At 31.0% G+C, this 13,830-nt stretch overlaps 1 protein-coding gene across 1 annotated transcript; it reads right to left on the minus strand.

Annotated features, from left to right (window-relative positions):
* Positions 1 to 11,838: 11,838 nt before the first annotated feature.
* LOC134684965 (uncharacterized) lies at positions 11,839 to 13,524 on the minus strand. The gene has a single exon (XM_063544288.1). It carries the CDS (start codon positions 13,522 to 13,524, stop codon positions 11,839 to 11,841), a length of 1,686 nt encoding a protein of 561 aa, XP_063400358.1.
* Positions 13,525 to 13,830: the final 306 nt, after the last annotated feature.

Consider the following 13,830-nt stretch of genomic DNA (forward strand, 5'->3'; position numbering starts at 1 on the left):
TTGTATAAGAAAAATTTATTTCCTGCCAATATGCACATCTAAATAGTACGTCCTTATTATCTACAAAATTTCCTGAAATTCTGTTGTGTGGTTTTAGAGGAGTTGAGATGACAAACTGTTGCAGAAGTACATTGACGCAAATAAGTTTAAAGGGGCGTAGCTCCTAGAAAAAAATGAATTGCAATTTCCCGTCGATATGCACAACTAGTATGTCCTTATCATCTGAAAAGGTTTCGTGAAATTCTGTTGTGTGGTTTGAGAGGAGTTGCGATGACAAGAAACAGGACTGACGGACGGACTGACGGACGGACGGACGGGTCAAAAACATTATACCCTCCGCAACTCGTCGCGTGGGGTATAATAATGTTGCGGGGTTAAACATGTTAGTTAGTCGGTTAAACGATGTCATTGAAAACAATAGACTGAACAGATTATTAACACTTTCAACTATCAATAGGGTCAAAAATCATTTTTGAAATGTTAAGTTCATGTAAGCGTTAATTTTGTTACAGTTACGAAATTTTAGTGATATTGATCCTAAAACATTAAACCGGTCATGATCAAAGTTTGTGACTTATGTTTGCAGTTTTCTTGACATGCATTGTGACGTGTCATCGTATTCATTTTATATTAGAAAACTATAGCAGTTATATTAGAAAAGTATCGCAATCACAAATTTTTGATATTAAAAAATCATCGCTTTGATATAAGACAAATATCGCATTGATATTTTTAAATATAGCAGTATCGTTGATTTATAGGTGATTTTGGCGTAGCAAACAATTGAATTCATCTGAATTGCATTCCATTGAATTTGCTACATGATATTTATAGAATGTGTACATTTACAAATGATAAATCGTGCATTTATGTTTCATTTATTCAATAATTCATTTTTTTCGTTTAAATACACATTGCTTGTTATTACATAAAATAACTCATAAAATTATACACCAGACGTATGTCGTGTTAAAAGATACCCTGTTTTAAGAAAAGAGTCATTAGTTTATACCGAGAAATCTGCCTTTCTTCGTACAAATGCTTAAATTGTCTGAAATTTCCCACAATGCAACTCGTTGATATAAGACAATATCGCTCATTGATATAAGAAAAGTTTTTTATCGTATCGCACCTTCCATAGACTGAGAATTTTATCTGTAATACAACAATGTATTTAACATGTAGACATTGATACCCTTTTAAATGTGCGATGCACGATTATTTTGTTTTTAAAGAGGTTGTCAAAACGCATGCCAATACTGAAGTTCTTGAGTTCTTGACTAGTGTATCACATTGTCCGGGTCGTGAGTTTTTTTTATGAAAAACACAATTGCATGATTTAGTGATTATAAAATAACAAAACTGTTTTTTTTTTTAAATCTTGATATTACCATTCACATATGCTATAAACGTGAAATGGCAAATCTAACATGTTTTAACAGCACAACATCATTTAAGTTAGTCGAGTTCGTTTATGAATGGAACTAAACACGATATCAACGCAGCCAAAATGAACGAAACACAAAAACGGACTGAATGAAAATCGTTACAAAAACGAAAAAAAAATCGGGACTCTGAGTGGTTCAGCAGCCGTATGTTTGTGTTAAGTTTAAAAGTTTAAAAACAAATATATACCACAGTATAACATATGCATAAACCATATAAAAAAGTTACAAACTAATGACGTAGTATTGTGTCGTCATTGTGATGTTAGCTACTTTAAAAAACATATATAGCAAGGGTTGATTGTATTTTTCACGTTGAAATTCCTTTGTCATTATCTTCGTTGCTATATGTAGATATACACATGACTTTTGTTTGTAAACTTTTCCCTTCTATTAACTTTAAAATGATAAAAAAAAGTCACTATTCACCCTAATTACCTACACGTTTTATAATGATTTGATATAAATGGTGTCCCATAAATACAAACTAATTCACTTTTTGAGGCATACATACTATCTCAAAAGGGTTGCTAGACGTTATAAAAAAAACTGTTTTTTTCTTAGATCAGTTCTAAATTAACTCCATGATGTCGTTATATAATTGTATGCTATTCCTTTATCCTGCCTATGAACAACAAATGGCTGAATCATGGCAAGACCACACTACTATTTTTTGGGAAATTATAATTCTGCATTTACATTAGCTTATATTGGTGTAAAATATAATTATGCATCTATACGGTCGAACTCCCTCGAGATGTATACACATATTGTTATCTACAGCATACACGTATTAACCAGTACACATATTTATAATTAATGTTAACATTAACATTTATAATTCCTTTAACATGAAATAAGGTAATTAAATATGATTGCCAATGAATTAATTTCCATAAATTGGGTTGTTTTGGTTTTAGTTTTATTTTGGTTTCTTTTGGTTCGTTCAATGAAAGTGCCAACATTTAGCATACGCAAAAACATACCTTGTATAATTTGACAACACTATATAGTTTTTACTTTATTGTCGATTATCATACTTGTACAGAAAACACAACACAAATTGAAATAGACATCAACTATACGGTCACTTTTATAAATGTCCAGTTAACGAAAGTAAGATGTTTTTCAAAATAATAAGGATTTTCTTATCCTAGGCATAGATTACCTTAGCTGAACTAGCACAACTATTTGAAATGTTGGGTCCTAAATGCTCTTCATATTTGTAATTGATTGCTTTTATGTTAAAATAATCTGAGCGTCACTGGCGTATACAATGTATACTTCTAGACCTTGTCCTTATTTTTCTACTTATACATGGCGCTTTTTTGACATAAAACATTTACCTAAATATAAACCTATACCTGTCTTCGTTATTGATGCAAACTGGTCTAAAAGATTAAGTTCAGGCAGGTTTGTAAAAACTTTACTTTATAATTAAGAAGCAATAAATTGGTAAAATTCTTTTAAAATATGAGATACATTTGGTATGACAGACTTTACATTCGCAATATTCACTCCAAACTTTTGTGAAACATTTCATATATTTGTTTCAAATGTATAGCTACTTTACAAAGTTTACCAAATTGATATCTGCTAGATTTATTAATATGCGTTGATAAATATCAAGGATATAACACTACCTGTAGAAAAATACCAAGGATGCAACAATACCTTTCGATAAATTCAGTAACAATAATCAACATCAACTCATCCGTATCATCTTCGTTGTATTCAGAATAAAAACTTAAATAGCGCCCTATTAACTTTACAAAAGCACGTACTGTAATTGCATGTAATATCATGAAGTCAATCTCAGCTGAATAATAGTTTAGTCTAAAATGAAAATGCCAAATTAAATACAGTACAGTAAATAACAAAACTTACATAATGTCAGTAGTATGCAGTGAAGTAACACACTTAGATAAAACATCATTTTGACTCCCATATATTTTAATGCCAGAACCGAGTTTTACGTTTATCAATTGATGGGAACGTAACTATTTCGGCTTTTATATGAAATAAATAATGTGATTGCAAACTTGACATTTTAATAAATTTGTGAGCAATAAAAGTGTCTGCTTCCAAAACGTTCAGAATTCCTGCACCAAAGCATTATTTACTTTGATCTTCAATTGGCATATTAAACTTATTTGAGCATCTGTAAGTGACATTTACAACGTGCAATCAAGAAGATCATTGTAAATAGAAATGTGACTTTACTGTCAAAAATGTCCTTGTTGTGCTTTAAATCATTGAGTCATTTACAATTTGTATCAATATTTGCACAATTATCTTTTTTATTATTGATCTATTATACAGTTTTAAAATGGATATTTAAAAAAATCAACAAATAAAGATTGCGTAGGTTACATTTAGGAAGTGACGAAATACAAGATTGAACAGGTGTCATTTCTTTATTCCAACGGTATATATTTTTTTTTTGTATTTGTCATCCCGGTGTTTTTTTTATATTTTGATTCTTATTATCAAATGTGTCAATTTTGTAAAAAAAATATTCAAAAGAAAGACCTGTCTTCTTTATATCAATGTCTTTTATTTGAAAGTATCCCAATATCATTTCGGGTAGGATAATTACTAGTAATACATTATGTAGCCGTAAAAAACAACCACGACAAAGCAAAACAGCATAACGGCTTTCATAATCAGAATCCATCCGATTGTCATTTTATTCTTCAAATTTACGAAAGCATATCATACACGAGGTCGAAGTTACGATAGCGACATTTATAACGTATAGGTCGTGGAAAAACTGACGATGCCGTGAAAAATTATCGGAAAACCGATGACATCACCGAAAAGGTCGTAAAATGTTCTATGAAAAACAAAAGACTGAGTAAAACGAGTACCAGACCGAACCACAGATGCCAGGAAGCTTACACAGTTCGAGTTCTATTTATGGAGCCTGTCGTTTAAATCATTCAAATAGCAACCTGGAGATTATTCTTATTTTATGAAAAAAAACGTGTTTTTTGTAGTTACAACCCTTAAAGCATATAACATATGATACTGATATTGCATCAAGGTCAACCTACTAAGTGACATCAATTTATGGGTGGCGTTGTATCCAACTGATTTAGCAACAGTTATAGTAACAGGGTGAATGCGTAGGATTTAAACATTTCATACTAATTTGCATGATTTTCCGTTTATGCTTTGCTGATTAATGTTTAGTCCTTGTTTGTGATCAAACTGTATACGTTTATGAATAACATTTCCTTATGTACAAAACTACACTGAATAGTAATGCGTACGCCGTGATACTACTTATATAAATATAATGTTGGCCATGAATCATGATATAAGCTCCTTGTGAAGTATGTGCATGCATGATTGTAAAATGTCGTATTCAATAGGCAGACAAGACATATTTTTATATAAGAACTGATTTTATTATTTTTAAGGTTTGATCAACTAAATTGTGTATTTTGCTGTTGTTAAAAACTTGAAATAGTCGTGCATTAAATGAATATAGCTTATATTGTAATTAAGTGTATTTTCATGAGTATGTGTATCAAATAATTCAGATGTTATTGGACTTATCCGACATGTATAACTCTACTTGATATTTATAAAAACATCATGCATAATTCTCATGTTTGCTTCATTTCTAATGTTGGAAAATACACAACACTAGTGTTTCGGACATATGATTATCAACCAGAGGTGATTTCATGTCATATGGTCCTATCATAAACTTTTAACAAAAAAAATTAGCAGCGTCTCTCAAACTATCAGCATTTGGTCTTCAGATCATTACAATAGACTAATTCTATACTATTATAAAAAATGTTCACCAATATCTTTTGATAAAAAAAACATATGAATATCCATCGTGTGGTTGTAAATATTGTGGTACGTGTTTGTCAATAAATCAATTGACTTAAGTGGTATTGCTGAATTGTTTTTGTTATGGCCAATATGGTCAATAAGGAGAAATAAATCATTTGATTGTAAAATAAATTCCCCAAACAATTTTTGTTTCAAAGAACACTTAAACATAAAAAAGTATAACATGCAAATGCGTGGTCTGCTATTTGTGGTTGATATTGATATAAACTTATACTTGAGAAAATCCTGGTTTTCCGTCAAAAAACTTCCCTGAAATAATAAATTTATTTAGAATACAATGTTTCGCCTTGCAAAAAGTTCGTTTAGTGCGAATCTCATTTTGATTCTCTAGCTTTTCGTTTAAGAAATGAGACGTTCACAAAGCACATTAAAAAAAACCAGAATATAACTTATTTCAAGTAAAATCGATATGAAAATCATAACATTGATAAATTTATATGATCTTTGATATATTTCGCAGTATATTTGTGAATAACAGGGCACAATTAGTGTGTACATCGTTTCAAACAATGTTCAATCCACATTTTTCTACATTCGAAAATGCCTGTATCAGGTCAAAAGTATGACAGGTGTTGTCTATGCGTTTAATGTGTTTTATCATTTGATGTGTTTTATTTGATAAAGGCCGTTTGAATTTGTCTCGGCGTTCAGCATTTTTGTGATTTTTCTTTTGAAAGCTATCTAAATAAACTCATCATAGATACCAGGACTATATTTTGTATATACGCCAGAGGCGCGTTTCGTCTACTAAAGACTTATCAGTGACGCTCGAATTCAGCTAATGTAATTTATGCCTGAGGTAAAAAAGCTATATAATTTAAAAAAAAATAAATGTTGTAAACAGCAAATTTATGAATATCACCATATCAATGACAATTAATGTGAGCACGTGCTGACTACTGGGTTTGTGATACCCTCGGGGATGTAAATCTCCACCAGCAGTGGCATCGACCCAGTGGTTGAAAATAAACTCATCATAGATACCAGGACTAAATTTTGTATATACGCCAGACGCACATTTCGTCTACTAAAGACTCATCAGTGATGTTCGAATCCAAAACAGTTAAAAAGGCCAATTAAAACCTCACAGTCATATGACACTTGCATCAAATTCCATTAAATTGACAACGATGTTTGAACAATTATGACACAATAGAAGAAAATGAAAACAAAATAGGGAGACCAATACAATTTCAATCATATAGTAACCCAATTTCAACAGTACCATACATCCCATGTAGTCTACTATATAAATATATTGATTCCTACGTGAATGACTTGGTGTTAGAAAAACTGTTGACTTCATCGATTGCATATGTATAAAACAAATTAACAAAAACGAAAGCATAATAGCAAAAATTAACAAGGATACGAGAAGTATCAAAGAACAATAACATAATGACCGGATGCACAAGAACCGTGGCATGTTAAATTGATATCAATAAAAACGGAATTATTTTTTCAAATTTGCCTGTAAAACAAATGCATAATTGAAAAAGCTGCTTTACAAATCGTTACTTCACAAACAATTTTTATAATGTTCTGTTGAAATTTTACCATTAATATACAAATATGTAAATCTATGTTTTGTTCATGCTAAGTTGACTTTTTCTACCAGAGTTCATTATGTTCATTATGTTTTTATTGTTTTGTTGAATTTTTTAATCGCTATTTTTTTTTAATAATGTTAACTGTTGTTTTTCTCCTTTGTCGAGATAATTGATAGAAATATTTCATATCGGATGTATTACATTTGGTGTCTGCCGTACGTAAACTCTTCACATTTTGAACGTCTACTTGCGACCAACTAAAAATGATCATTATATATCAAGCTGTTCTTGAAATATCAACATGTGGTCAATATCAGCCCTGTGGTCAATATCAGCCCTGTGATCAATATCAGACCTGTGGTCAATATCAGCCCTGTGATCAACATCAGCCCTGTTGTCAATATCAGCCCTGTGGTCAATATCAGCCCTGCTAGTCCCATTCTTTGACGTGTATCAAATATAATAATGCATCTGACATAAGAAATACCATGTAATAATTTTATCATAATCATAGGTAAATAAGTAGCATCTGTTTTGATATCAAACTGTTCAATATACGATAATGGGTTCACTATCTTGATGAACATCATTAAACGTTTGTAACATTAAAACTTGTTTTTTTTTATTCAAATAACTATTACTACAATTTAAGGGACCTGTCAGTGATTACAAATTACAGGCAATTTTGAGATTTTGAATACGCGTAGAGAAGAAGCCAAAATGTGAAGAATTATATATATTTAAACATATGTACACAAAAGGATGTATGTATAGTAGATTGTGCAACAAGTTATTGCAACTTATATCAATCCATATTACTTTGCGGCTGCGAGTTCTGATTTGTAACGGCATAAGTCTGTATTTTTCGAAATCTATAAGAGTATCTTTGGCTCTCTCTTAAACAGTTCAGTCTATTGTCGTTTCTGACGACCATCGTATAAGTTTTAAAATAATTATATATTATTTTCAATCGAATGGAAACCAATTAGAAATCGTACAAAAAATTATCTTCCTGGTGTTATTAAGTGATTTATTTGATTTATGACTGATAATAAAGTTTCATATGGTTACGTCGTCTATTGAAACTGCATTGCGATGAACTACAATGTACCATAATTTCCTGTTCAATCTTTAAAACGCCTGTATAATTTATGCACTGGAATATTTTTACTGAATTTACTGAACCTTTGCTATATTTAAAAAAATATGTTCATCAACATTACTTAGAAAAAAGCGTGTCAACAATAGTCCCTTGTTTTGACGGATAGAGTAAACATTGTAAAAATAGTATAATACATTCAATGTTCTTTTTTTCATTTATGTCAGCTGTTTGCGTGCCTAATTTAAAGTCGTATGGTTCATTTAACAAGGATAATTGATTCATATATTCCATGTAAACAACTAGTACAAATAGTGACGGAAAAAAACATGTCTCATTTCATATTAATTGTCTTTGAAATGTCATCATTTAAAAACAAATACAGTTTATAAAGAAAAAGAAAAGAAAAAATTCGTATTAACGAGGTGTTTCGTAAATAAGAAAACAGAAAGTTACATACTCGCAAATCTAATTAATTGATAACACTGTCAACTTAATGAATGATTTTACTTAATAAATCACATGGAACAAATATCAACAAACACGTGTGTCATGCATCAACCGTAAACTAAGCTTAGGTAGCAATGTACCACTGTGAGTAAAAAAATATTGGTTAAGAATGTTCGCTTTTCAAAATTTGGAATGTTTGTGAGATTTTTGGAATCCTCTGGTTTTATTCATTTGAATGCCTTAAAAAAGTTATGACCATTGCCCCCATTTTTAGCACTGAGTTTTGTATTTTTATTTTCATTTTTAATGTTTGATACACTAACTTGTGTATTTTGCTGATATTGCAAACGTAAAATAGTCATTCCTTTATTGAATACAGCTTATATTGTAATTGACTATGTTATTGGACTTATCCGACAAGTATAAGTTACTCTAATTGATATTTATAAAAACATCATAAACACTTCTCATGTTTGCTTCATTTCTAATTTATGAAAATACATAACATTAGTGTTCCGGAAACAGGATTATCAACCAGAGGAGATTTCATGTCAAATGGTCCTATTATAAACTTTTAACGAAACAAATTAGCAGCGTCTCTCAGTCTCAGTCCAGCATTTGGTCTGCAGATCATAACAATAGATTAGTCCTATACTGTTATAAAATATGTTATAACACTAATATTTTTTGGTAATAAAAACAAATGAATATAAATCGAATGGTTGTAAATATTGTGGTATGCGTTTGTCAATAAATCAATTGACTCTAGTGGTATAGCTGAATTGTATTGTTATGGCCAACAAGGAGAAATGTTTCCGTATATTAACAATGTTAACGCATAAATCATTTGATTGTAAAATAAATTCCCCAAACAATTTGTGTTTCAAAGAACACTACAACATACAAAAATATGGAAATGCGTGGTCTGCTATTTGTGGTTGATATTGATATAAACTTATATTTGAGAAAATCCTGATTTTCAGTACAAAAACTTCCCTGAAATAATAAATTGATTTGAAAATCGCCTTGCTAAAAGTTCGTTTATTGCAAAACTCATTTAGATTCCTTAGATTTTCGTTTCAGAAATGAGACGTTGACAAAGCACATGGAAAAAAACAAAATATAACTTATTTTAAGTTAAATCGGTATGAAAATCACAAAATTCATAAATTTATATGATCTTTAGTATATTTTGCAGAATATTTGTGATTAACAGGGCACAATCATTGTGTACATCGTTTTAAACCAGGTTCAATCCACAGTTTTCTACATTCGAAAATACCTGTATCAAGTCAAAAGTATGACAGGTGTTGTCCATGCGTTTGATGTGTTTTATTATTTGATTTTTTATTTGATAAAGGACATTCCGTTTTGAATTTGCCTCGGAGTTCAGCATTTCTGTGATTTTTCTTTTGAAAGCTTTCTTAACCTCACAGTCACTTATTACAATCGCATCAACATCCATTACATTGACAACGATTGGTGAACAATCATAACAGACACAGTAGGAGAAAATGAAAAAAAAATAGGAATACCAATATAATCTCAATCACTAAACAAACAAACAAATATGTAACAAATAACCACATCATGGAATATTAGCAAAAATTAAAGACAAGAAAAAACAAATTTAGCCCAGTACAATTACACAATGACGGGTTACAGAGCCACGTCATAAATTTATTTTTTGTAGAAATATATCACTTATATTTCTCTAAAAAAAATCAATTCCTTTTTTTTGGCGGGTGGGGGACAAGAATACAAAAAAAAACCTTTACCATAGCACAATTACATAATAACTGGTTGTATAATTACCGAGATATGTCAAAGAAATATTGCCAAACATAGACTAAATAGAAAAAGTAATCATTTACATTAACAAATAAAAGAATAATATAACACGTTATTAAAATGAAAAAAAAAACAACGTTAGTATCCATACTCTATGCTTCAAGACACTATCTATTTTCAATTAAAAGTATTGAAATGTGTTTGTAATTTTTATGTATGGTCATGCATCTACAATCTACATTATTAAACAAAAAATAATAACACTATCACTATATATATGGTGTTTGACGAAAAGCGAGAACATTATACATTTTTTCGAAATACGACCATTCTTTTATAATTTTTTGGTTATTGTAATTCAAGCGCTGTTTAATTTCAAACGGAATTTTATGAGCATCTGTTTAGAGCTAGATTGTTGACTAATGCAATTTTGCCGTTATCTGCTGTGCAAAGGTTATAACTCGAAATTATATAATTAAACGAAATTTTAATTGAAGTTTAATTAAAATTCCGTGAAACAATAGTGGTACATAGGTGTTACGTGAGATGAACAGCCTCGTCATGATGTCAGACTTCAGAGTAAATCGATGCAATATTAGGGTGGGAAGGGTGGGCACGTAACACCTATGTACCACTATTGTTTCACGGAATTTTAATTAAACTTCAATTAAAATTTCGTTTAATTATATAATTCCATTTCACAAATATGGTACATAGCTGTCACGTGAGATGTTTAGAGATATTGCATCTATTTATCCGAAAATTACTGGAGATTATAATCAGTAATAAATATACAATAATAAAGTTCTCATACATTTATCTAATCAACATATTTACATTGCATTACTGAGTATCGCATTACAGAAACTGGTGTCTATTGTTACAGGTTTATTATAGAATTTCCGAAAAGTGCATTGATTTGTCCACCCTGCGGTGCGTAAAATTGTCGAAAGTGGTAAACCTTTACTACAAGCTTTAGAAACAGACGCTGATCTCACACTGTGAGGTTTAAATGCGGAGCAATCTATACCAGCTGCTATCATAACTGTTTTCATCCATCTGGATATAGTGTCTTTGCTTACACCTTTATACGGTGCTACATAACTTACAAAAAAATTCTTTTCTTTCCCGCGAAATTTTTCAGTCATTTTTATATATAATTTTAAACAAGTTACAATACACAAATTTGTATTTACAAATCTATCTAAAACAATTTCATTTAAATGTTTTCCTGGTTTAGTTTGCTTCAAAATGTCACCTATTCTTATCTTAACAATATCATTCGAAAACTCTAAATTACGTATATCTAATAAATGAATAGACTGTAACCTTTGAGCTGTCAACAAAGACAATAAAGAAACACATTTCAAAGTAATTTGCTGTAACGTCAAACTGTTATTTTCTAACGTATCTAATTAATTAAGTAGATCGGACACGTTCCATGTAAAATTGTATCTTGGAAGTGAAGGTCTCAATTGGAATATTCCTCTCATAAATCGCTTGACCAAATTATGTTTGCCAATTGAATCGTGTCCATTAAGTGTCATAAATGAAGACAAAGCAGATCGCGCTGTATTAAGTCCACTATAACCTATCCCTGAATGGAAAAGTTTTGCTAAAAAATCTAAAACTAAATTGACAGTTGATGACATGGGATCAGCATGTTTTTCAACACAAAAACACACCCACTTTTTGATATAACTCCAATATTGTTGTTTTGTGGAGTCTCGCCATGAATGCATGATAATGTCGACAACTGATTTTGATAAACCTTGACTTTCAAATGATCCCCGGACAATTTGAACGCTGTCAGGTGAAGTTTGTTGAGGAGCGGATGAACTTTTGTTTTGTTGAACGAAAGTGTCACAAGTGATTTCTTCACTGGTAAAATTCTGGGACAATCCACAAGCAACTGTAGAATTTTTGGAAACCAAGGTTGAGTTGGCCATAACGGGGCTATTACGATTGCATCTGCCTGATCCTGTACAATCTTCCTCAATACTGCTCCTAGTATGCTGAAAGGAGGGAAAATATAATTAAAGTTTGTTCCCCAATTAAAAGTAAATGCATCAACAAGTTTTGCATTTGGATCTGGTCTATAAGAACAGTATGGCGTAACTTTGTAATTTAACCGTGAAGCAAATAAATCAATATCAGGGCTTCCAAATAATTGTTCAATTTTTATATAAACTTCACTATCTAATTCCCATTCAGTGTCATCATTGCTATTACGCGATTCATAGTCAGCTTCGCAATTTTCACTCCCCGGTAAATGTGCAGCAGTTAACCAGATGTTTCTATTTATACACCATAACAAAATCTCCCTTGTCAAGTCATTGAGATTTTCTTTCATACCGCCCATTTTATTTATATACGTCACAGCAGTTGTGTTATCTATCTGCGCGTGTATATGTACACATGACGCGTTGCTACAAAATGACTTCAGTGTTAAATACACAGCTAACAATTCTAGCTGATTAATGTGATAAGAATTTTCTTCAGCCGACCATCTACCACCTGTAGATTGGCTCTCATAAACTCCGCCCCATCCCGTTAAAGACGCATCTGATCTAATTATAATTTCGGGATTTCCAATACACACATATTTCTTGCAAATCTCTATATTATCGATCCACCAATTTATATCTTGCTTACACATTTCATTGAGACCGAATTTTGCGTCATAATTGCCTCGTTGTTTCCGTAACTGTTCGTTTTTAGTTATATGCAGTCTTTTGTGAAATAATTTTGCATACGGAACGCCGTATTCGCTTGCTACCATTTTACCTATCAGTTCAGAAAATTCTCTGATAGAAACATATTCCTTGCGTAAAATTTGTTTACATAATTCCTTGAATTTTTGAGATTTTTCTTGAGTAAGACGCACTGACATTTCTCGTGAATTCAACACAAACCCAAGATGTTGAATTTCTTGTGTCGGAACGAAAACGGATTTATTTGGATGAATTGTAAGACCTAGTTTATCGAATAACGTAACTGTGTCATTAATGTTATTAATGCAATCCTCATAAGATTGTCCAATTAAAAGAGAATCATCGATATAGGCTGAATTGCAATGACCTTTCTTCCGTAATTCAGAAAACACACATTTCATTATCTTTGTAAAAACACGTGGGCAAGTACTTAGACCTTGAGCTAAACATGTAAATTGATATAATTCCCCATTCCACGTGAATCGGAGAAATTTTCGATCAGACTCTCTGACTGAAATACTAAAAAATGCATCCTTCAAGTCTATACTACCAAAATAACAATTACGGTTCATTAAATTAATTGCAGTGCCTAAACTATCCATCTTAAAATGATAATTCTCTATATATTTATTTAAAGATTTTAAATTTAAAATCACTCGGTGTTTTCCATCTTTTTTAGGTCGTGTGAAAATATGTGTCACAAACTGATTCTTGCATGGTATAGCTTTTTGGATAATGCCTTTCTTTAAAAAAGTGCTCACTTCTAAAGTTATGGAAGTTTTTTTCATCTTCATTAAACGAAGGATTATTACAACTGTTGCGACTTGGCGGTAAGGTGTGAAATTGTAACCGATAACCAGTCAACATTTCTAGAATTGATGTATCACTTGTTATTGATCTCCAACTTT

Source organism: Mytilus trossulus, chromosome 9, assembly GCF_036588685.1.
Source record: "Mytilus trossulus isolate FHL-02 chromosome 9, PNRI_Mtr1.1.1.hap1, whole genome shotgun sequence".
Taxonomy (NCBI): Eukaryota; Metazoa; Mollusca; class Bivalvia; order Mytilida; family Mytilidae; genus Mytilus; species Mytilus trossulus.